The 22,165-nt window shown below is 43.4% G+C and overlaps 1 protein-coding gene across 1 annotated transcript; it reads left to right on the forward strand.

Annotated features, from left to right (window-relative positions):
• The first annotated feature begins 1,612 nt into the window (after positions 1-1,612).
• LOC115128493 (thioredoxin-interacting protein-like) lies at positions 1,613-5,670 on the forward strand. Its single transcript, XM_029658364.2, has 6 exons — positions 1,613-2,095; positions 2,649-2,724; positions 2,821-2,968; positions 3,438-3,797; positions 4,094-4,396; positions 4,503-5,670. Exons 1-6 carry the CDS (start codon positions 1,840-1,842, stop codon positions 4,548-4,550), a joined length of 1,191 nt encoding a protein of 396 aa, XP_029514224.1. The 5' UTR covers positions 1,613-1,839; the 3' UTR covers positions 4,551-5,670.
• Positions 5,671-22,165: the final 16,495 nt, after the last annotated feature.

The following is a 22,165-nucleotide window of genomic DNA, read 5'->3' on the forward strand; positions in this document are numbered from 1 at the left end:
GTTGAGATGTGTCTGTTACTTGAACTCTGTGAAGCATTTATTTGGGCTGCAATTTCTGAGGCGGGTAACTCCAATAAACATATCCTCTGCAGCAGAGGTAACTCTGGGCCTTTCTTTCCTGTGGCGGTCCTCATGAGAGCCATTTTCATCATAGCGCTGGTTGGTTTTTTCGACTGTACTTGAAGAAACTTTCTGTTATTTCTCTTTGCTATTTGAGCTGTTCTTGCCATAATATGGACCTGGTATACCGCTATCTTCTGTATACCACCCCTACCATGTCACAACACCACAGATTGGCTCAAACACATTAAGAAGGAAAGAAATTCCACAAATTAACTTTTAACAAGGCATACCTGATAATTTAAATGCATTCCAGGTGACTACCTCATGAAGCTGGTTGAGAGAATGCCAAGCGTGTGAAAAGCTGTCATCAAGGCAAAGGGTGGCTAATTTGAAGAATCTCAATATAAAATATATTTAGATTTGTTTAACACTTTTTTGGTTACTACAAGATTCCCTGTGCTATTTCATAGTTTTGATGTCTTCACTATTATTCTACAACATAGAAAATATTTAAAATAAAGAAAAACCCTGGAATGAGTAGGTGTGTGTATATATATAAATATATATATATATATATATGCATTTATTCTCCGGACTCTGACATTGCTCGTCCTAATATTTCTTAATTCAATTCTTTGACTTTTAGGTTTCTGTGTATTGTTAGATATTACTACACTGTTGGAGCTAGGAACAAAAGCATTTCGCAACACCCTTAATAACTAATGCTAAACGTGTATGCGACCTATAATATTTGATTTTGTTTCCTCTCAAGGCTTAAAAATCCATCTTTAACCTCTCTCCTCCATTCATCTACACAGCTTGAAGTGGATTTAATAACAGGTGACATCAATAAGGGATCATAGCCTTCACCTGGTCTGTCTATGTCAATGTTTCCCAACCAGGGGTACCTGGGGGTACTTAGCATATTCACAGGGGGTACTTGAGAAGACTCATGAGACCATAGGCCTACTGGTAAAATGCACATGAGGGGATACTTCAGGGGTACTCTGGGTAGAGCAGAATTCCGTTGGTGGTACAATAACTGAAAAAATATGGGAACCACTGGTCTATGTCATGGAAAGAGCAGGTGTTCCTAATTGTTTGTACACTCAGTGTAGTTTGTAGTGCCATGACACTTCTTTATCCACTCCCAGGAGGGTCAAATCTGAACAAAATGTACCTCGACGGGGCTGTAAAAAAAAACTATACTAATTAATATATTTAAGAGTTATCCTTCCTGTCCCAGGCTTGTGAAGTTAATTTCGCTCTCCAAAAGACCACAGACTGTAAAAAGCTACAAACAAGAATCTAGCCACTCCTCCATAAGCCCTTCCTCTGTGACAGCTGCTGAGCACTCGCTCTATCCTCTCAGCCACGAGGTGTCCACGCGCCGTTCCCGGGCGCTGATTGGTTGCAGACGACACAAACATCGATGTTCATGCGCTGAGCCATGCTGTGCATTCTGCTTCCACATGCTCAGTTGAAGTGATCAACAACGCTGGTGAATCACTGGCTGGCCTCCTCATATAAAAGCTGCGCCTTCCTCCTTTGTTTGTAGCTCCTAAAGTTAACTTGAGAGTAGGTTGGAGATACTTGTGGATAGGCTTACACCAAAGCAATATTTTTGCGCTGCTTCACAGTCGTAGTTCATTAAACCTCAATCAATTAATTATATTGACCGTCTTATTGAACAACAAAACATTGATTTGGAGTTGGAATAACTCTGAACTTCTTGCAGTGTAACTATTAGACTTGGATATCGACTAAATAGCAAACATGGTTGCTATGCCAAAGAGAGTGAAGACTTTCGAGGTCATTTTCAGCGATGCTAGCAAGGCTTTCTACTGCAGTGGAGACAAAGTAGCCGGGAGGATCGTGGTGGAAGTAGCGGAGGTGACCAGAGTCTCGGCTATGAGGGTACTCGGAGTTGGATGCGCCAAAGTGGAATATGCCAAAGGAAAGCAGAAATGCAGAGAGCAGAATGAATACTTGAGATACGAAGAAGTTGTTCAACTTGTTGACCACCCAGCTGGTAAGATCCTCATTGAATTATTCCGTAAAATCAATATGATGAATAACTTATTTTCAAGTGTAACGTTAGCCATGTAGATACGCATAGTAGACGAAGATCAGTTTGTGATTATTACATGCATTTCAAATGTGACTGTCGCTGTAAGGCTCGAATTACAGATTCATGTGAAGTATCAAGTTAGTTTACCTAACAGTTATGAGCTGTTTTTTAAACTGAAAGTGTCTCCTACTTCAGTAGTCATTGACTTCAGAGTTGAATTCCATGGAATGAATGACTGGCCTATGCAAAAGCTGCTGGCAGCAGTGGCTGAGTAGTATATGTGGAGTGTATGTATACAGGGAATCCCATTCTGAGGCGTCAAAAACATCATCTCTGTTTCACAGTACTAGGCTGAGGGTAGCATGGTGTTCTTGGCAAACCTCCAACGTTAGGCTTTAGAAATTAACATAGCTGATAGTCTAACTTTTTATTTTTATTAAAGCAAGCTTGTATCTTGCCGTTTCGACTAATCAGGCAAATCATCATTATTAAAACACTTTATTAACCATTTCAGATCATGATGGATCAGTTGTCCTAAGACCTGGCAACAAGTACGAGTACATGTTTGGATTTGAGCTCCCCCAGCAAGGGTAAGTCTCTTTGCATTGGCCTGTATTTTAGTAAGTCAATACAATATAAAGCTTCCTCTGTATGTGGCTCTGCCTTATCTTTTTGTTTCCCCACAGGCAGATTGTGTCTTCCTACAAGGGAAAGTTTGGCTATGTCCAGTACTTTGTCAAGGCCTTGATGGAGAGGCCTGCCCAGCCTGCCCTGGAGTGCAAGAAGCACTTTGAGGTGGAGGAGCCCCTGGATGTGAACACCCCAGATCTGCTGGTGAGTTAATCTCTCACTTATCACAAAGCCTGAACTGCAAAAGTAAAAATAGCTGAAGTGCAAGCCAACTAGCCACCTGAACTCTGTGGAAATTCACCTTTTAATGGTATTGCTGATACACAACAGATGACAATCTGAAAGCATTAAGAGTGAGCAGTCTGTATCAGGTGTTTCCCTTAGTGTTAACTTCAACCAGCCTTTAGAATTACAGTTGTGACATGCCCAGATGTGATGCTTCAGGTTGGGCACCTGTGCCTCATCCTGCTCAGCAGTCTTCCATGTAAAGCATGGACAGATTTGACCTCATGCAATTCAAGTCATAGGTCCTAGAAGTCTTTAAACAATTTAGAAAACGTGGCATTTGTGAACATGAAGGAATAGATGTATTGAATTAGAGATCTCAAAAGCATGGTTAAACATCTGTTAAAGTGAGCCCATGTGTAACCAGTTTCTTTCTCTCCCTCTTCAGTCTCCTACAGGCGGCATGAAGGAGAAGAAGGTCACCTGCATGTTCATTCCCGACGGCCAGGTGTCCCTCAACGCCAAGATCGATCGCAAGGGGTTCTGTGAGGGCGAGGACATCTGCATCTGTGCCAAGTTTGAGAACACCTGCTCACGTATTGTGGTGCCCAAGGCAGCCATCATCTCCAAGCACACCTACCAGGCCAATGGCAGGACAAAGGTCTTCCGTCAGAAGCTCTCCTCTGTGCGTGGCAACCACATCATCTCCGGTATGTGCGACGCCTGGCAGGGCAAGACCATCCGTGTGCCCAAGATCAAGCCCTCCATGCTGGGCTGCAACATCATCCGTGTGGAGTACGCCCTCATGGTGAGCATCTTGATCCCCTCGAATTAGCATCATAGGATAGTGCTAATGGGTTTGTGGTAAGCAGCCATTTCTAGTAGCAATGGCCTCTCATTGGTGAAATTAAGTGTTTATCAACCTTTAAACTAACTCGTCGCTATTATCATAGACGTGCTTATAATAGTATGTTCATTACTCTAAATCCGACACCACTTTAATTAGATAAGAGGATGAGCCAAGTGTCCGCACTAGTTAGACATGCAGCCTTTTGAAATGGTCACTCAGCAAGTCTGGTTTCTAACCGTTATCCTCTCCTCCAGATCTACATGCACATCCCAGGCAGCGAGAAGCTGATCCTGGAGCTGCCGCTGGTCATCGGCACAGCCGGCCTGGGCAGCCGCACCAACAGCGTGAGCAGCACAGACGGCTCGGTCAGCAATGCCTCAGCCAGCTGGGTGTCCCTTCGCATGCCCTCTGCTCCCCCCAGCTACTGCGACGTCACCCGCGACTGCCGCCTGGATCAGCCCCTCACGCCCCTGCTGAATGATTACGACGGTGATGACAGCCCCATCTTCATGCACTCCTCAGCCTTCCAGTTTCCACCCCTGCCTGCCTACTCTGAGGTGAGTGTCTTGAAAATAAATGATGGTACTACCATGATGGTACTAGTTCGTTGTGATTGAATTGATGAGCAGGTGATCTAACACAAGTGTCTCTCGCCGGTTTCAGGTTGATGAGGAGTTCAATGGCAACACTCGCATGCTGCAGGTCTGCTGAAATACCTCAGCGCTTCCAGAACTCTGGTCCACTGTACAAGGGCCACTTCTGGCACTTAGCTCACTTGAAAAGGAGCAGAATATCCAAACTAGTGTTGGACGGACTTTGGGAAGTGATGTGGTGTATCGGAGCCGGCCCTGCATCGAGAAAAGAAGAGGATGTGAAGGTCACGAGGCAAGAGGCCTTTCTTGTGCTGGCGCTGTCGGCCATCTTTGCAGCACCACCTAAGCCGGATCTGGTTCTGTTTCCTCCTGGACTGTTGCTGTTCAGGTTTCTGCACCTGAGCATGACACTGCAGACTTCATGGTTTGCGACGTCTTGGTGTGAATAAGCTGCTCCTTCCAATACCCTCAATGTTCTTAATACATAAGAGATGAATGTTAAGAAATTAAGAGGGATCTTATAGTCCTTTATAAACCATGTGATCCCCATGAGTTTCCCACTGGGGCCAAGCATTTGTTGACAAGTCCCTGACTGATTATGAATAAGCTCTTTGCTTGTTGGGTGTGTTCTTCATGGTGTTTAGTCATTCCATATAATTCCTGTATTTCACAAATGTGGGATTTCATCTGAGGAAGCATATTTTTTCCTAATTCTATTTCTTCTAAAATAAAAGCAAGCAATGTTGTGTTAGGACATGTTGAATATATCTTCCCAAGGACAATCATGCCGAGTCCAATATTCTGTACCAGTGTCTTCTATGGTATTCCATTTTCTTATGGATGCATATTGCTCTGACCTCCTACAGGAGATCTCATGGTTTAGATTGGTTTCTCCCGTGTTTTGTTGGGTGTGTCTCCAACTCAACCACTGATATATTGTTGTGGTATCACCACAGCAAGGGCTCAAATAGTTTTGTATTTCAAATGAGGGCTGAATCACAAGACAAACTGGTGTATTTTGTGCATAAGACATTGAGGAAATGCACCTTTTGTGAAAATAATATTGACAATATATTTGGGTTTATCTTAGAAAGCGTTTCACTGTGGGCTGCCTAAGCTGAACAAATGTTGTAAAATTGATCTCTGAGAATGCAATGCATATTTCATATTTTGTGCATATTGTAAATGGACATTTTTTTGTATGAGACTGTTTTCTATAAATAAAAAGTTGCACTAAATTATGTGGTACATGATGACAATCATTACACTGTATAGCCAAGCAATAATGGTGCCAAGCCAGTTGGGTACATTTTATCACAAACTACTATTGTGATAGTATGAACATAATATTGGTACTATCAGAACTAAAGGCTCAGAACTGAGGATTGAGTAGAGCCCTAATGCCTTGCACAGGATGTGACCCTTAACCCCCTTATTGTTAATTCATTATAGCTGATTATGTGTTGGATCTTATCAACTTAAGTTCTTGTGAACATTACAAGTTTTGAACTTCTATTTGCTATTTATGGCTTGTAAGCCTCATTGACCTGAGCTCATACAACTTGTTTTTAAGTTTTAAAAAAGCATAATGGATTAATTTGACAATAACAAACAGATGAAACATTTATCAGACTACTTTGTGTCAAAGTTTAACAAGAACATTTGTTTTGAAACCATTTTTAAAAATTAAATAGTGGCACAATTTTATGTCCTCAACCCGGGATATGGCATATCTCGTTGGCCCTGGGATCATCCTGATAACATTTTCAGCCGAACACAGCCGACCAGGACAAATTCCCATTTGACCGGAATGTAACAACAACCTCAGCAGGGCCCTCCTCCTCATCACTGGATTGTTCCACATCGGTTGTCTCTTGGTCTGGATCATATTCTGTGTTGTCTTCAACATCTGACACTTCCTCCTCTAATGCATCTGTACTGTCAGTTTCCTGGCCTCTCCTCACCAGTGTCATGGTCAAAGATATGATCAAGAGCCTCACATACAGTATATCGTTTGGTCATTGTGCTGCCACAGAATTAATTGTGAGCAAGGCCTCAAAAAAGTTTTATATACCAGAGCTACGAGAAAAGTTTTATATATTATTGAGACAATGTTGCGATTGTTTGTAAGAATGCCAACAGGTGTGGTTCCCGTGGGGGAAAGATTCTATTGGGGAAAGGTTCCCGTGGGGGTTGGCATGGAAGCCAAGAAGTGGAGTGAGGTGTGTGCTCAAAACACACATACAGTACATGTGGGAGTCTGGGAGAGGAAGTGTGTCTATCTGAAGAATGGGCATGTGCCTGAACTCAATTTTATACACTAGTTGTAGTCTCAGCCATTAATTTCTAATGGCTGGTCATTTTTGACTGGGAACACCACAGGTGTACAAAAGTTAAATAAAACACCCAAAATGTAATGAAAATCATCAAAATGTATTTTGTGTGTTCAGATGCCCTGTGTGGACAAAGTATTGGAACCTTATGACAATCAGATTAAATGAACTACATTTTTCAGAGAGAAAACTTGTTAATCGGTCCAATTCGACCGGAACACAGCAGGAGGGTTGAAGCAAAGGAAAATGGGGCTGCCCATCAAGAAAAGTCTTCCCTTTGGATGAGATTTGGTTGTGAATATTTCTCAAATTCTCAGTGTCAATTAACTGTAAAAAATGACATAAGTTACCATAATATTGAGAATTTGTTGCAAACCAAACACCCCAATAACTACTTGAGTGTCTTTATCTCACACGGAGAGAGTCCATATCCATCAATAAATAGGAGATGGAGTAGCTTTGAGTTAAGAGAAAACCTTGCAGATATTTCCAGACATTGATTTTCTAGAGTCCACGATAATGAGCATATATACTTGGGCCGGGATTCAATCCGATTGCGCTTTGTCTGCAATGCACGTTTTAAAAGCAATGTTCCCGCATTCGCAGAGACCACATTCATGTTCCACTCTATATATGTCTGCTCAATTGGAAATAACATTTTAATGGTGCATTGTCTAAATCCACGATCGGATTGAATCCCTGCCTTGGATGTTAAAACTTCCTGCCCTAAAAACTGAACAAGGATAAACACAATTCTTTGGAAACATTCCCTTTAGGAAGCTTGTCCTTTTATCCTTTCAAGTTACCTCCATGTCTAGTGATCCCAATTATGTTTTCCCCAGGTTTCTACCCCTTCATCTCATAATTATTCAACTATGTCCCCAATTAGATGGTTTTCTCAGTTTCGTCTGTCTCTAGCGCGGGAATCCAAAGTCATGTAATTTTGCTTATACTGTGTTACCTAAATGGGTTGGTTATCCTACAAGCCTGTGGCCAGACTATTTTGGTAATTTGGCCTTTTAACAATCGACTGAGGGAGACAAGATTAAAGATGACGAGAGATGAAGTTTGGAGAAGACTTCTTAATTGTTCTCGCCCTTGTCTGGTCAGTGATGCATGCAGTCAAGACTGAGGGTCCACGCATGAACAAATTTAATTTTTCCAAAGCATGTTTTCTACTCTGTGTTTCGGTGCTGACGTGCATGAGTGCTACTTCTGTGGGTCGAGTGATAAGGGCCATCGGTTATCTTCTGTCCAGCAGCAGCAGACAAGGTATAGTACACCACGCTCCACCCCCTCTTCTCTCACAACCTCTAAAGCATATGCTTCATTTTCACTTTCTGTCTGACTATATGGGGTTGAGCCTAACTTGAGATCCGTGAGGCATTCAGACACCATAGGGTTAGTGGTCACATGACCTGGGGAGACCTTGACACGGCCATTTCCTGGGCGCATCCTTCTTTTGCATTCAGGCTAGCCTCACATTTGTGGACACATGGCCTCACACAGCTCTGTGAGGTCACAAGAACTACCTATGTTCGTTGTACATGTGCCCATCTTCGTGCCGTGCCATGCTTGTCCATTGCAATTTCTGCCAACGTCTGCACTAATGTACATGGGCAAACTGTTTGGCTTGGTTATATGTCGTGGGTAGGCATTTACATGTACAGCCGTCAGGTGCATACAACTTCCCTAGGGTCAAAGGATGAGGGTGGCATAGGACAGATAAAAACATTCCCAAAGTTAATGGTTGACCAAAGAAGTAGCAGATGGTGAACTGAAATGGTTGAAACGCATCAACGCATATCGGCTAATGACTGTTTCCCTTGAGATCGTTCCACCCCATTGAGTCACCATTACTTGCCCATTCTGAACTTGATGAGTGGGTACGACAAACGTGGTTGCTGTGGAAGAAAAATCAACAGCAGATAACAGATATATCCACATGAAAAAATACTATGGTATATGGTATAAATACTAGTATTCACTGTAGTGTTTTTTTGAATACTAAAGTCTGCAAAAACATTTTTAAGGATTGCTTCCCTTGAAATAAAGCCTCCCTGGCAAAGTATATATATTGCAGCGCTATATCCACTGAGCTGGTAAAAATATTTCTGGGAAAAAAATTCTGAAGTGTCAAGATCACAAAATGATATTTTACATAACAGAACCGAATATAATAGCATAGCATAGTGGGCCTATAACGTTCCTGTTACACCAAAAACACTTACTGTCGAGTGAGATTTTAGGATGGTTAACTGAATCTGAATAGTCACATTTATTTTCTCAACAGCACATATTCCCGTGAAACTGATTAAGATCAAATGATTGGCATGCAGACACAATTTGGACATTTCACCAGTAAAAGGTGAAGAATTATAATTTACAATTGACAGTGATGATGGCCTATTTGGAAATTAGGTACGCCTAACTTGGTGTTTGAGGGTATTAAACATATTACATTTTCTTGAGACAATATGTTTGGGCTTACACAGACATTTCAACTGGAGGATGCATTTCATGCATAGTCTATAATAATATTCCAAATTTGGTGCAAACTTTGATAGAGAAATTATGTCTAAATTATATAGGCTCTCTGCACCTAAAAAAAATAGCACTACACCACTGATGCCAACACATTAGGATGGAACTCCTGCATAGTTACAAACCAGTCATAGTATGCACCCTATCCCCAGAAGCTAAAATCAGACCTGGGGTGTGCAACAGCTATATTTGGCTGTTCTTCATACCGACAGGGGTATTGTTTTAAACCTAGGATGCCAGACACAGGGACACTGAACGAACACAGTAGGCTACATGCCCTGCATGTCCTGGGAAAAGCAAGGCCTTTCAGCCATATTCCCCACTCATAACAACTTCCACATCTTATACATCTGAACAACAATTTACAGCAACCTTCATAGTGGATAAAGGCTGGTCAGAGGTATGGCAATGAAGGTAGACACATGCAAAAAGGCACAAAAGCAAGAATATGTTTCGGGCATGTGTATTTTTCAATTGGGTCACTGACCTTTGACCTTCTACAGTCTTTGACCTCAGGTCATTCATCTCAGACTCTTGTTGTTGACCATGCCTCCTATAACAGCTCTGCTACCACGAGGTCAAGGAAGGGGACACGTTTCTGACAGCCCACTCACCAGGGTAAAGTATTGTCCCACTGGGCACACGCTGTTTGAATCAATGTTGTTTCCATGATATTTCAATGAAATTATGTTGAACCAACGTGGAATAGATGCTGAATTGACGTCTGTGCCCAGTGGGGTGTGAGTCACTTCCCACTGGGCACACTACATAATTTCAACGTGGATAGTTGGTTAATATTTGGTTGAGACGTTAATCACTAAGATTACAACCTATATTCACCCACTCAAAAAGATAGTCCAAAGTTGGATGATTTTCCAATCTACCACTATGCTTTCAACCATCTAAAAGCACAACCAAATTCCAATAGAAAAACTATTTTTGGTTTAGTTGTCACCCAAATGTCTATCACTGTAGTTTTGACCACAGCAAAGTTCAGCAACGTTCAAATGCTAATAATGCAATTGTGAAGATCTCCACAGACCTGCAATGACATATGCATGCGATCTTGAACATGCATGGTTTATATGATTCTTTACAATGGGTGGGTCTAATCCTGAATGCTAATTGATTAAAAGCGCATTCCAGCTGGTGTCTATTCCACAAGTTACCACCGGCTAAATCTATGACCTAAAATGCCTATTTACTCTGTTCCATCTGACTGCGCAATCCACTGTCTCATCAGCCCAGCCAGGCAATTTATAAACGTGATCTCCACTATAAAAAGCATCTAGAGATTATCTCACATTTCACTTAGACTAACATTTACTTTTCAACAGTGGAGATTTGTATAGTCATTACTGTCTGTTTCAATATTCAAATTCGATCTCCAACTGTCCCATAGTATGGATGTGTAGGAGTCAGGAGTCGGGACAAGAGAGAGAGAGAGAGGCAGTCAGCGTTTCTCAGCCAGTCTAAATCATGAATCATCATTTGTATGGATAAATACAAAGAAATGTCAATTGAAAAAAGGTCAAACGAAACAAAGTGCAGCTAGTTTGCACTTTTTTCAGCTTTAGTTTGAAGTTATTGTGTTAGCTGTGTTGTTGGCTAGCTCCTTTGAACAACAGTGTCCTAACGAGAGAGCACATTTTCGCCAGACGAAATCGTGCCTCATTAGCTCATTGTTATGGATGTATCAAATAAATGTCACTACAAAACAGATTAAACAAATGCAGCTACTGTTGTTATTCTGTCTGCACTGGTTGACGTGACTCTAAGTTAGCCGTAGTTGGCTAGCTTACATTAACCCGAGATGGCATAGCAGTTCAGACGTCTTTTGTCCTCGTCTTGTCGTGTCGTGTATATATATATATTTACAACTTTTTTTCACGTACATTTTATTTTTATTTTCCATCAACTCATCTTCAATACACTCTCCTGCAACCTGCCTCACCAATTGATATGTATAAATACGTATTATTTACCTCAAATCTGCAATCCTCCAAGAAGCTAGCCAGAAGCTAGCCAGAAACTCCAAGAAGCTAGCCAGAAGCTAGCCAGGAGCTAGCCAGAAGCTAATCAGAAGCTAGTTAGCTTCTTTACTGGCAACTCGTTAGTATTCAGCTAACCACGGTTTGTGGTCATCAGCTATCCTTTAACTCGAAAATCTATCGCCAGTTTTGTACGGCGCAGCGCGGCTCGGAACGGAACATACCGGACCGATTTTTCTCTCCATGTCCCTCGATTTCAACTGCTCTCTGGACATTCACTCCCGGATCTCACAGCTAGCTGGCTGCTATCCGTGTGTCTATCTGCTTTCGTCGATTCCGGAGCAAACATCAATTACTCCGGAGCTAGCCAGCTCCGTCAATCACTCCTGAGCTCCGTCAATCACTCCTGGGCTGCAGTCACCTATCCGGACCCGTTTTACTGCCTACGCGGAGCCCCACCGGGCCTTCACAACTGGACTGCCGACGTTATCTACCCGAAGGAGATCCGGCTGGCTCCTCCGTCGCGACGTTACCTGAACGCCCATCTGTGGCCTGCTAACCGTTAGCTGTCTTACCGGCTTCTCTCAGAATAGACAATCGGACAATTTATTTATTTTTATTATTATTATGTTTCTTCTAGGGCCTCTATAACTATATATATTGTTTTTATTTTTTTGTTGTTGTGTGATTTGGACTAATCCCCTCTACAACACGGAACTCCACTAATCTACTGACGGAACGCAAGAGGTGGCTAACAACAGACCTCCATCCTATGCTAGCTTGCTACCGATGTCCTGGCTAGCTGTCTTCCGGCACCGACTGAGATGGCCGCCTCGCTTCGCGTTCCTAGGAAACTATGCAGTTTTTTGTTTTTTTACGTGTTATTTCTTACATTAGTACCCCAGGTCATCTTAGGTTTCATTACATACAGTCGAGAAGAACTACTGAATATAAGATCAGCGCCAACTCACCATCAGTACGACCAAGAATATGTTTTCCGCGACGCGGATCCGGTGTTCTGCCTTACAAACAGGACAACGGAATGGATCGCATGCAGCGACCCAAGGAAACGACTCCGAAAAAGAGGGAAACGAGGCGGTGTTCTGGTCAGACTCCGAAAAAGGGCACATCGCGCACCACTCCCCAGCATTCTTCTTGCCAATGTCCAGTCTCTTGACAACAAGGTTGACGAAATCCGAGCAAGAGTAGCATTCCAGAGGGACATCAGAGACTGCAACGTTCTCTGCTTCACAGAAACATGGCTTACTGGGAAGACGCTATCCGAGGCGGTGCAGCCAACGGGTTTCTCCACGCATCGCGCCGACAGAAACAAACATCTTTCTGGTAAGAAGAGTGGCGGGGCGTATGCCTCATGACTAACGAGACATGGTGTGATGAAGGAAACATACAGGAACTCAAATCCTTCTGTTCACCTGATTTAGAATTCCTCACAATCAAATGTAGACCGCATTATCTTCCAAGAGAATTCTCCTCGATTATAATCACAGCCGTATATATCCCCCAAGCAGACACATCGATGGCTCTGAACGAACTTTATTTAACTCTTTGCAAACTGGAAACCATTTATCCGGAGGCTGCATTCATTGTAGCTGGGGATTTTAACAAAGCTAATCTGAAAACAAGACTCCCTAAATTTTACCAGCATATCGATTGCGCAACCAGGGGTGGTAAAACCTTGGATCATTGTTACTCTAACTTCCGCGACGCATATAAGGCCCTGCCCCGCCCCCTTTCGGAAAAGCTGACCACGACTCCATTTTGCTGATCCCTGCCTACAGGCAGAAACTAAAACAAGAGGCTCCCACGCTGAGGTCTGTCCAACGCTGGTCAGACCAAGCTGACTCCACACTCCAAGACTGCTTCCATCACGTGGACTGGGACATGTTTCGTATTGCGTCAGATGGAAATATTGACGAATACGCTGATTCGGTGTGCGAGTTCATTAGAACGTGCGTCGAAGATGTCGTTCCCATAGCAACGATAAAAACATTCCCAAACCAGAAACCGTGGATTGATGGCAGCATTCGCGTGAAACTGAAAGCGCGAACCACTGCTTTTAATCAGGGCAAGGTGTCTGGTAATATGTCCGAATATAAACAATGCAGCTATTCCTCCGCAAGGCTATTAAACAAGCTAAGCGTCAGTACAGAGACAAAGTGGAATCTCAATTCAATGGCTCAGACACAAGAGGCATGTGGCAGGGTCTACAGTCAATCACGGACTACAAGAAGAAGCCCAGCCCAGTCACGGACCAGGATGTCTTGCTCCCAGGCAGACTAAATCACTTTTTGCCCGCTTTGAGGACAATACAGTGCCACTGACACGGCCTGCAACGAAAACATGCGGTCTCTCCTTCACTGCAGCCGAGGTGAGTAAGACATTTAAACGTGTTAACCCTCGCAAGGCTGCAGGCCCAGACGGCATCCCCAGCCGCGCCCTCAGAGCATGCGCAGACCAGCTGGCCGGTGTGTTTACGGACATATTCAATCAATCCCTATACCAGTCTGCTGTTCCCACATGCTTCAAGAGGGCCACCATTGTTCCTGTTCCCAAGAAAGCTAAGGTAGCTGAGCTAAACGACTACCGCCCCGTAGCACTCACTTCCGTCATCATGAAGTGCTTTGAGAGACTAGTCAAGGACCATATCACCTCCACCCTACCTGACACCCTAGACCCACTCCAATTTGCTTACCGCCCAAATAGGTCCACAGACGATGCAATCTCAATCACACTGCACACTGCCCTAACCCACCTGGACAAGAGGAATACCTATGTGAGAATGCTGTTCATCGACTACAGCTCGGCATTCAATACCATAGTACCCTCCAAGCTCGTCATCAAGCTCGAGACCCTGGGTCTCGACCCCGCCCTGTGCAACTGGGTACTGGACTTCCTGACGGGCCGCCCACAGGTGGTGAGGGTAGGCAACAACATCTCCTCCCCGCTGATCCTCAACACGGGGCCCCACAAGGGTGCGTTCTGAGCCCTCTCCTGTACTCCCTGTTCACCCACGACTGCGTGGCCATGCACGCCTCCAACTCAATCATCAAGTTTGCGGACGACACAACAGTGGTAGGCTTGATTACCAACAACGACGAGACGGCCTACAGGGAGGAGGTGAGGGCCCTCGGAGTGTGGTGTCAGGAAAATAACCTCACACTCAACGTCAACAAAACTAAGGAGATGATTGTGGACTTCAGGAAACAGCAGAGGGAACACCCCCTATCCACATCGATGGATCAGTAGTGGAGAGGGTAGCAAGTTTTAAGTTCCTCGGCATACACATCACAGACAAACTGAATTGGTCCACTCACACTGACAGCGTCGTGAAGAAGGCGCAGCAGCGCCTCTTCAACCTCAGGAGGCTGAAGAAATTCGGCTTGTCACCAAAAGCACTCACAAACTTCTACAGATGCACAATCGAGAGCATCCTGGCGGGCTGTATCACCGCCTGGTACGGCAACTGCTCCGCCCTCAACCGTAAGGCTCTCCAGAGGGTAGTGAGGTCTGCACAACGCATCACCGGGGCAAACTACCTGCCCTCCAGGACACCTACACCACCCGATGTTACAGGAAGGCCATAAAGATCATCAAGGACATCAACCACCCGAACCACTGCCTGTTCACCCCGCTATCATCCAGAAGGCGAGGTCAGTACAGGTGCATCAAAGCTGGGACCGAGAGACTGAAAAACAGCTTCTATCTCAAGGCCATCAGACTGTTAAACAGCAATCACTAACATTGAGTGGCTGCTGCCAACACACTGTCATTGACACTGACCCAACTCCAGCCACTTTAATAATGGGAATTGATGGGAAATGATGTAAATATATCACTAGCCACTTTAAACAATGCTTCCTTATATAATGTTACTTACCCTACACTATTCATCTCATATGCATATGTATATACTGTACTCTAGATCATCGACTGCATTCTTATGTCACTAGCCACTTTAACTATGCCACTTTGTTTACTTTGTCTACATACTCATCTCATATGTATATACTGTACTCGATACCATCTACTGTATGCTGCTCTGTACCATCACTCATTCATATATCCTTATGTACATATTCCTTATCCCCTTACACTGTGTATAAGACAGTAGTTTTGGAATTGTTAGTTAGATTACTTGTTGGTTATCACTGCATTGTCGGAACTAGAAGCACAAGCATTTCGCTACACTCGCATTAACATCTGCTAACCATGTGTATGTGACAAATAAAATTTGATTTGATTTGATTTGATTTTTGTCTAAATCGCCGTGACCCCCAAACCAACCTCTCCACTCCCTGGACCCTTTTGATCACTCGACTAAGGATGCCTCTCCTTAATGTCAATATGTCTTGTCCATTGCTGTTCTGGTTAGTGTTTATTGGCTTATTTCACTGTAGAGCCTCTAGTCCTGCTCACTATACCTTATCCAACTTATTAGTTCCACCACCCACACATGCAATGACATCTCCTGGTTTCAATGATGTTTCTAGAGACAATATCTCTCTCTTCATCACTCAATACCTAGGTTTACCTCCACTGTATTCACATCCTACCATACCTTTGTCTGTACATTATACCTTGATGCTATTTTATCGCCCCCAGAAACCTCCTTTTACTCTCTGTTCCAGACGTTCTAGACGACCAATTCTTATTGCTTTTAGCCGTACCCTTATTCTTCTCCTCCTATGTTCCTCTGGCGATGTAGAGGTGAATCCAGGCCCTGCAGTGCCTAGCTCCACTCCTATTCCCCAGGCGCTCTCTTTTGATGACTTCTGTAACCGTAATAGCCTTGGTTTCATGCATGTTAACATTAGAAGCCTCCTCCCTAAGTTTGTTCTTTTCACTGCTTTAGCACACTCTGCCAACCCGGATGTTCTAGCTGTGTCTGAATCCTGGCTTAGGAAGACCACCAAAAATTCAGAAATTTTAATTCCAAACTACAACATTTTCAGACAAGATAGAACTGCCAAAGGGGCGGTGTTGCAATCTACTGCAAAGATAGCCTGCAGAGTTCTGTCCTACTATCCAGGTCTGTACCCAAACAATTTGAACTTCTACTTTTAAAAATCCACCTCTCTAAAAACAAGTCTCTCACCGTTGCCGCCTGCTATAGACCACCCTCTGCCCCCAGCTGTGCTCTGGACACCATATGTGAACTGATTGCCCCCATCTATCTTCAGAGCTCGTGCTGCTAGGCGACCTAAACTGGAACATGCTTAACACCCCAGCCATCCTACAATCTAAACTTGATGCCCTCAATCTCACACAAATTATCAATGAACCTACCAGGTACCCCCAAAGCCTTAAACACGGGCACCGTCATAGATATCATCCTAACCAACTTTCCTCTAAATACACCTCTGCTGTCTTCAACCAAGATCTCAGCGATCACTGCCTCATTGCCTGCATCCGTAATGGGTCAGCGGTCAAACGACCTCCACTCATCACTGTAAAACGCTCCCTGAAACACTTCAGCGAGCAGGCCTTTCTAATCGACCTGGCCGGGGTGTCCTGGAAGGATATTGATCTCATCCCGTCAGTAGTGGATGCCTGGATATTTTTTTAAATGCCTTCCTAACAATCTTAAATAAACATGCCCCATTCAAGAAAATTAGAACCAGGAACAGATATAGCCCTTGGTTCTCCCCAGACCTGACTGCCCTTAACCAACACAAAAACATCCTATGGCGTTCTGCATTAGCATCGAACAGCCCCGTGATATGCAGCTGTTCAGGGAAGCTAGAAACCGTTATACACAGGCAGTTAGAAAAGCCAAGGCTAGCTTTTCAAGCAGAAATTTGCTTCCTGCAACACTAACTCTAAAAAGTTCTGGGACACTGTAAAGTCCATGGAGAATAAGAACACCTCCTCCCAGCTGCCCACTGCACTGAAGATAGGAAACACTGTCACCACTGATAAATCCACCATAATTGAGAATTTCAATAAGCATTTTTCTACGGCTGGCCATGCTTTCCACCTGGCAACTCCTACCCCGGTCAACAGCACTGCACCCCCAACAGCAACTCGCCCAAGCCTTCCCCATTTCTCCTTCTCCCAAATCCATTCAGCTGAAGTTCTGAAAGAGCTGAAAAATCTGGACCCCTACAAATCAGCCGGGCTAGACAATCTGGACCCTTTCTTTCTAAAATTATCTGCCGAAATTGTTGCCACCCCTATTACTAGCCTGTTCAACCTCTCTTTCGTGTCATCTGAGATTCCCAAAGATTGGAAAGCAGCTGCGGTCATCCCCCTCTTCAAAGGGGGACACTCTTGACCCAAACTGCTACAGACCTATATCTATCCTACCATGCCTTTCTAAGGTCTTGAAAGCCAAGTCAACAAACAGATTACCGACCATTTCGAATCTCACCATACCTTCTCTGCTATGCAATCTGGTTTCAGAGCTGGTCATGGGTGCACCTCAGCCACGCTCAAGGTCCTAAACGATATCTTAACCGCCATCGATAAGAAACATTACTGTGCAGCCGTATTCATTGATCTGGCCAAGGCTTTCGACTCTGTCAACCACCACATCTTCATCGGCAGACTCGACAGCCTTGGTTTCTCAAATGATTGCCTCGCCTGGTTCACCAACTACTTCTCTGATAGAGTTCAGTGTGTCAAATCGGAGGGTCTGCTGTCCGGACCTCTGGCAGTCTCTATGGGGGTGCCACAGGGTTCAATTCTTGGACCGACTCTCTTCTCTGTATACATCAATGAGGTCGCTCTTGCTGCTGGTGAGTCTCTGATCCACCTCTACGCAGACGACACCATTCTGTATACTTCCGGCCCTTCTTTGGACACTGTGTTAACAACCCTCCAGGCAAGCTTCAATGCCATACAACTCTCCTTCCGTGGCCTCCAATTGCTCTTAAATACAAGTAAAACTAAATGCATGCTCTTCAACCGATCGCTACCTGCACCTACCCGCCTGTCCAACATCACTACTCTGGACGGCTCTGACTTAGAATACGTGGACAACTACAAATACTTAGGTATCTGGTTAGACTGTAAACTCTCCTTCCAGACCCATATCAAACATCTCCAATCCAAAGTTAAATCTAGAATTGGCTTCCTATTTCGCAACAAAGCATCCTTCACTCATGCTGCCAAACATACCCTTGTAAAATTGACCATCCTACCAATCCTCGACTTTGGCGATGTCATTTACAAAATAGCCTCCAATACCCTACTCAACAAATTGGATGCAGTCTATCACAGTGCAATCCGTTTTGTCACCAAAGCCCCATATACTACCCACCATTGCGACCTGTACGCTCTCGTTGGCTGGCCCTCGCTTCATACTCGTCGCCAAACCCACTGGCTCCATGTCATCTACAAGACCCTGCTAGGTAAAGTCCCCCTTATCTCAGCTCGCTGGTCACCATAGCATCTCCCACCTGTAGCACACGCTCCAGCAGGTATATCTCTCTAGTCACCCCCAAAACCAATTCTTTCTTTGGCCGCCTCTCCTTCCAGTTCTCTGCTGCCAATGACTGGAACGAACTACAAAAATCTCTTAAATTGGAAACACTTATCTCCCTCACTAGCTATAAGCACCAACTGTCAGAGCATCTTACAGATTACTGCACCTGTACATAGCCCACCTATAATTTAGCCCAAACAACTACCTCTTTCCCAACTGTATTTAATTTATTTATTTATTTTGCTCCTTTGCACCCCATTATTTTTATTTCTACTTTGCACATTCTTCCATTGCAAAACTACCATTCCAGTGTTTTACTTGCTATATTGTATTTACTTTGCCACCATGGCCTTTTTTGCCTTTACCTCCCTTCTCACCTAATTTGCTCACATTGTATATAGACTTGTTTTTTTTACTGTATTATTGACTGTATGTTTGTTTTACTCCATGTGTCGTTGTATGTGTCGAACTGCTTTGCTTTATCTTGGCCAGGTCGCAATTGTAAATGAGAACTTGTTCTCAACTTGCTTACCTGGTTAAATAAAGGTGAAATAAAAATAAATAAAAAAACATTCAAGGGATAAGAACGTTGCCAGCCAGTATGGCAATGGAACATTTAGAACGAATGACTGGGTTGCATCCATAGCCACAGAACAAAAAGACTGAACGACTGGGTCGCGTCTCTGGCAACCAAACTAATAGAACAAATGACCAGCCGGCTTGGGTAGCAACACTTGATTTGTTTCGGGACTACATCTTGTGGAAGGATGAAATAGTATTCATAAATTCATCAAAATAAAGTTCTGAATGAAACTATGTCAATCATTATTTGAATATGTTGGTAACCCGTTGTATAAAAGTGATAATGCCATCGAAGTTGGTGTTTGGAGGATTTATTGACACGGTTTGCCAGCCCTTGACTTCGTCTCGGGCCTACAACACCTGTGTCAATATATCCTCCAAACACCGGCTTCTCGTGCATTATCACTTAAACATAAAGAGGGGGGGACCAAGTCCATATTATGTCAAGAACAGCTCAAATAAGCAAAGAGAAATTACAGTCATGGAGGTCAGTCAATTTGGAACATTGCAAGTTTCTTCAAGTGCAGTCGCAAAAACCAACAAGCAAGGGCTATGATGAAACTGGCTCTCGGACCGCCACTGGAATGGAAGACACAGAGTTACCTCTGCTGCAGAGGATACGTTCATTAGAGTTACCAGCCTCAGAAATTGCTGCTCAAATAAATGCTTCACAGAGTTCCAGTAACAGACACATCTCAACATCAACTGTTCAGAGGAGACTGCGTGAATCAGGCTTTCATGGTCGAATTGCTGCAAAGAAACCTCTACTAAAGGACACTAATAAGAAGAAGAGACTTGCGTGTGGTAAGGAACACAAGTAATAGACATTAGACCTGTGGAAACGTGTCCTTTAGTCCAAATTGGAAATTTTTGATTCCAACCGCAGTGTCTTTGTGAGATGCGTGTGGGTGAACGGATGATCTCCCCCTGTGTATTTCCCACCATAAAGCATGGAAGAGAAGGTGTTATGGTGTTGGGGTGCTTTGCTGGTGACACTGTCTGTGATTTATTTAGAATTCAAGGCATACTTAACCAGCATGGCTACCACAGCATACTGCAGCGATACGCCATCCCATCTGGTTTGGGCTTAGTGGGACTATCATTTGTTTTTCAACAGGACAATGACCCAACACAGATCCAGGCTGTGTAAGGGCTATTTTACCAAGAAGTAGAGTGATTGAGTGCTGCATCAGACAAAGGGTGGCTATTTGAAGTATAAAATATATTTGGATTTGTTTAACACTTTTTTGGTTACTACATGATTTCATGTGTTATTTCATAGTTTTGACGTCTTCGGTGCTATTCTAAAATGTAGAAAATAGTAAAAATAAAGAAAAACCCTTTAATGAGTAGTTGTTCTAAAGCTTTTGACCGGTAGTGGATCTACTACTTGCATAGTTCCATCTGAGCGACTGGCTTAATCCCATTCTTTAATTTTCATTTTTGGTTGAGTTGTAGACGTGAATCCAACTATCATTTTTTAACTTGTCGACAAGTTCTGTTTGGTTGTCAACGCAACCAAATACCAACATTTGAAGGAGATGTATCTTCTGCTTGGCTGTCACGCCTATTCCCGTTCCCTCTCTCCGGCACTCAACGTCTCTGGTCTACTAACCACCGGTCCTGGACACCCAAATTATGCACACCTGGCAACCATCATTACGAAAAACCTGCCCCGCATTGTTGTGCACACATGGACTTCATCATTACCTTGATTACTTTCCCTTTATTTAGCCCTCAGTAGCCTCAGTCTTCAGGCAATATTGGTTTTTGTTTATATTCAGTACGCTACTCCTGTTTTGTTAATCTTCATGTTTCTTATGATTAAACTCAATTTCTTCCTGACTCTCTGCGTATACGTTACATTGGATAGTTACATCTGTGACACAGTTTTAGGGCTCTATTCAATCCGTATCGCGGAAGTTCAGCGTTACAGCATGATTGAAATTTAAAGGCAGTGCTCCTGCATAGCGGAGACTGCATTCATGGTAAACGCTGCATATGTCGGCTCATTGGGAAATTGTGCAATTAACACTTCAGCTATACATATTGAATAGAGCCCATAGTCTGGCTTTAATTCCAGTTGTTCTACAAATTAATAATTGATATGTTGGACTCACGTCCTAGAATAGGACTAAATCAAATTAAATCAAACTTTAAATGCACTTTAAAAGTCTCATATGATTTAGTCCTAAGTGTTCGAATAGCCATACTAACACACTGTATACTACATACTTAATGAGTATATACTACATAATAAAAGTTTATTTTAGTATACTGTAAATGAACAGTATCCATTCAGTTGAGTGTACTACCGCTTCGCCTGTCTACCAGAAGTTGATGCTGTTGCTTTGTAACACCTTGTTAGCATAACAACATTTCGGGTTTGTTATTAAATTCAGTCTGGCAAATTCAGAGTGTTGTCAGATTGTCTGTTTGTAAATTCAGAGCACACACTGCATGTTCTGGCTGAGGAGTTGATCCGAACGTTCTGACCTCACAACGGCAGTCAAGCACCCAAGCTAACTGGCTTGCTAGCCAGCAAGCTACTTCCATACACAAATGAGAGAACACCTCACTCTGATCATTTTACTCACCCTAGCAGAGATGGTTAGGCTGATTTCATGTTATCCAGAGCACTGGTGAATGCAACTGTGCTGCTGGCAACAATTTAATTACGCTTTTTTGCCGATGTTTAATGACACCGGCCATATTCAACTTGTGTTGAGCGTTCGTAAATTCATCAGTTATTTTGATCTCTGGCACTGGTACACTCAAGATTTCTCTGAAATCGGAGTAGATAGTCAGAGCGAATTACTAAGACACCCAAACGTCC

The sequence above is a fragment of the Oncorhynchus nerka genome, linkage group LG4 (assembly GCF_034236695.1).
Source record: "Oncorhynchus nerka isolate Pitt River linkage group LG4, Oner_Uvic_2.0, whole genome shotgun sequence".
NCBI lineage: Eukaryota > Metazoa > Chordata > Actinopteri > Salmoniformes > Salmonidae > Oncorhynchus > Oncorhynchus nerka.

Bases quoted from the DNA above. Each gene is read 5' to 3' on its own strand.
- LOC115128493 (XM_029658364.2), top strand. From the start codon at position 1,840: ATGGTTGCTATGCCAAAGAGAGTGAAGACTTTCGAGGTCATTTTCAGC. The intron at 2,969-3,437 runs GTGAGTTAATCT...CTCCCTCTTCAG, and splicing joins TGAACACCCCAGATCTGCTG to TCTCCTACAGGCGGCATGAA. The intron at 4,397-4,502 runs GTGAGTGTCTTG...CGCCGGTTTCAG, and splicing joins CCCTGCCTGCCTACTCTGAG to GTTGATGAGGAGTTCAATGG.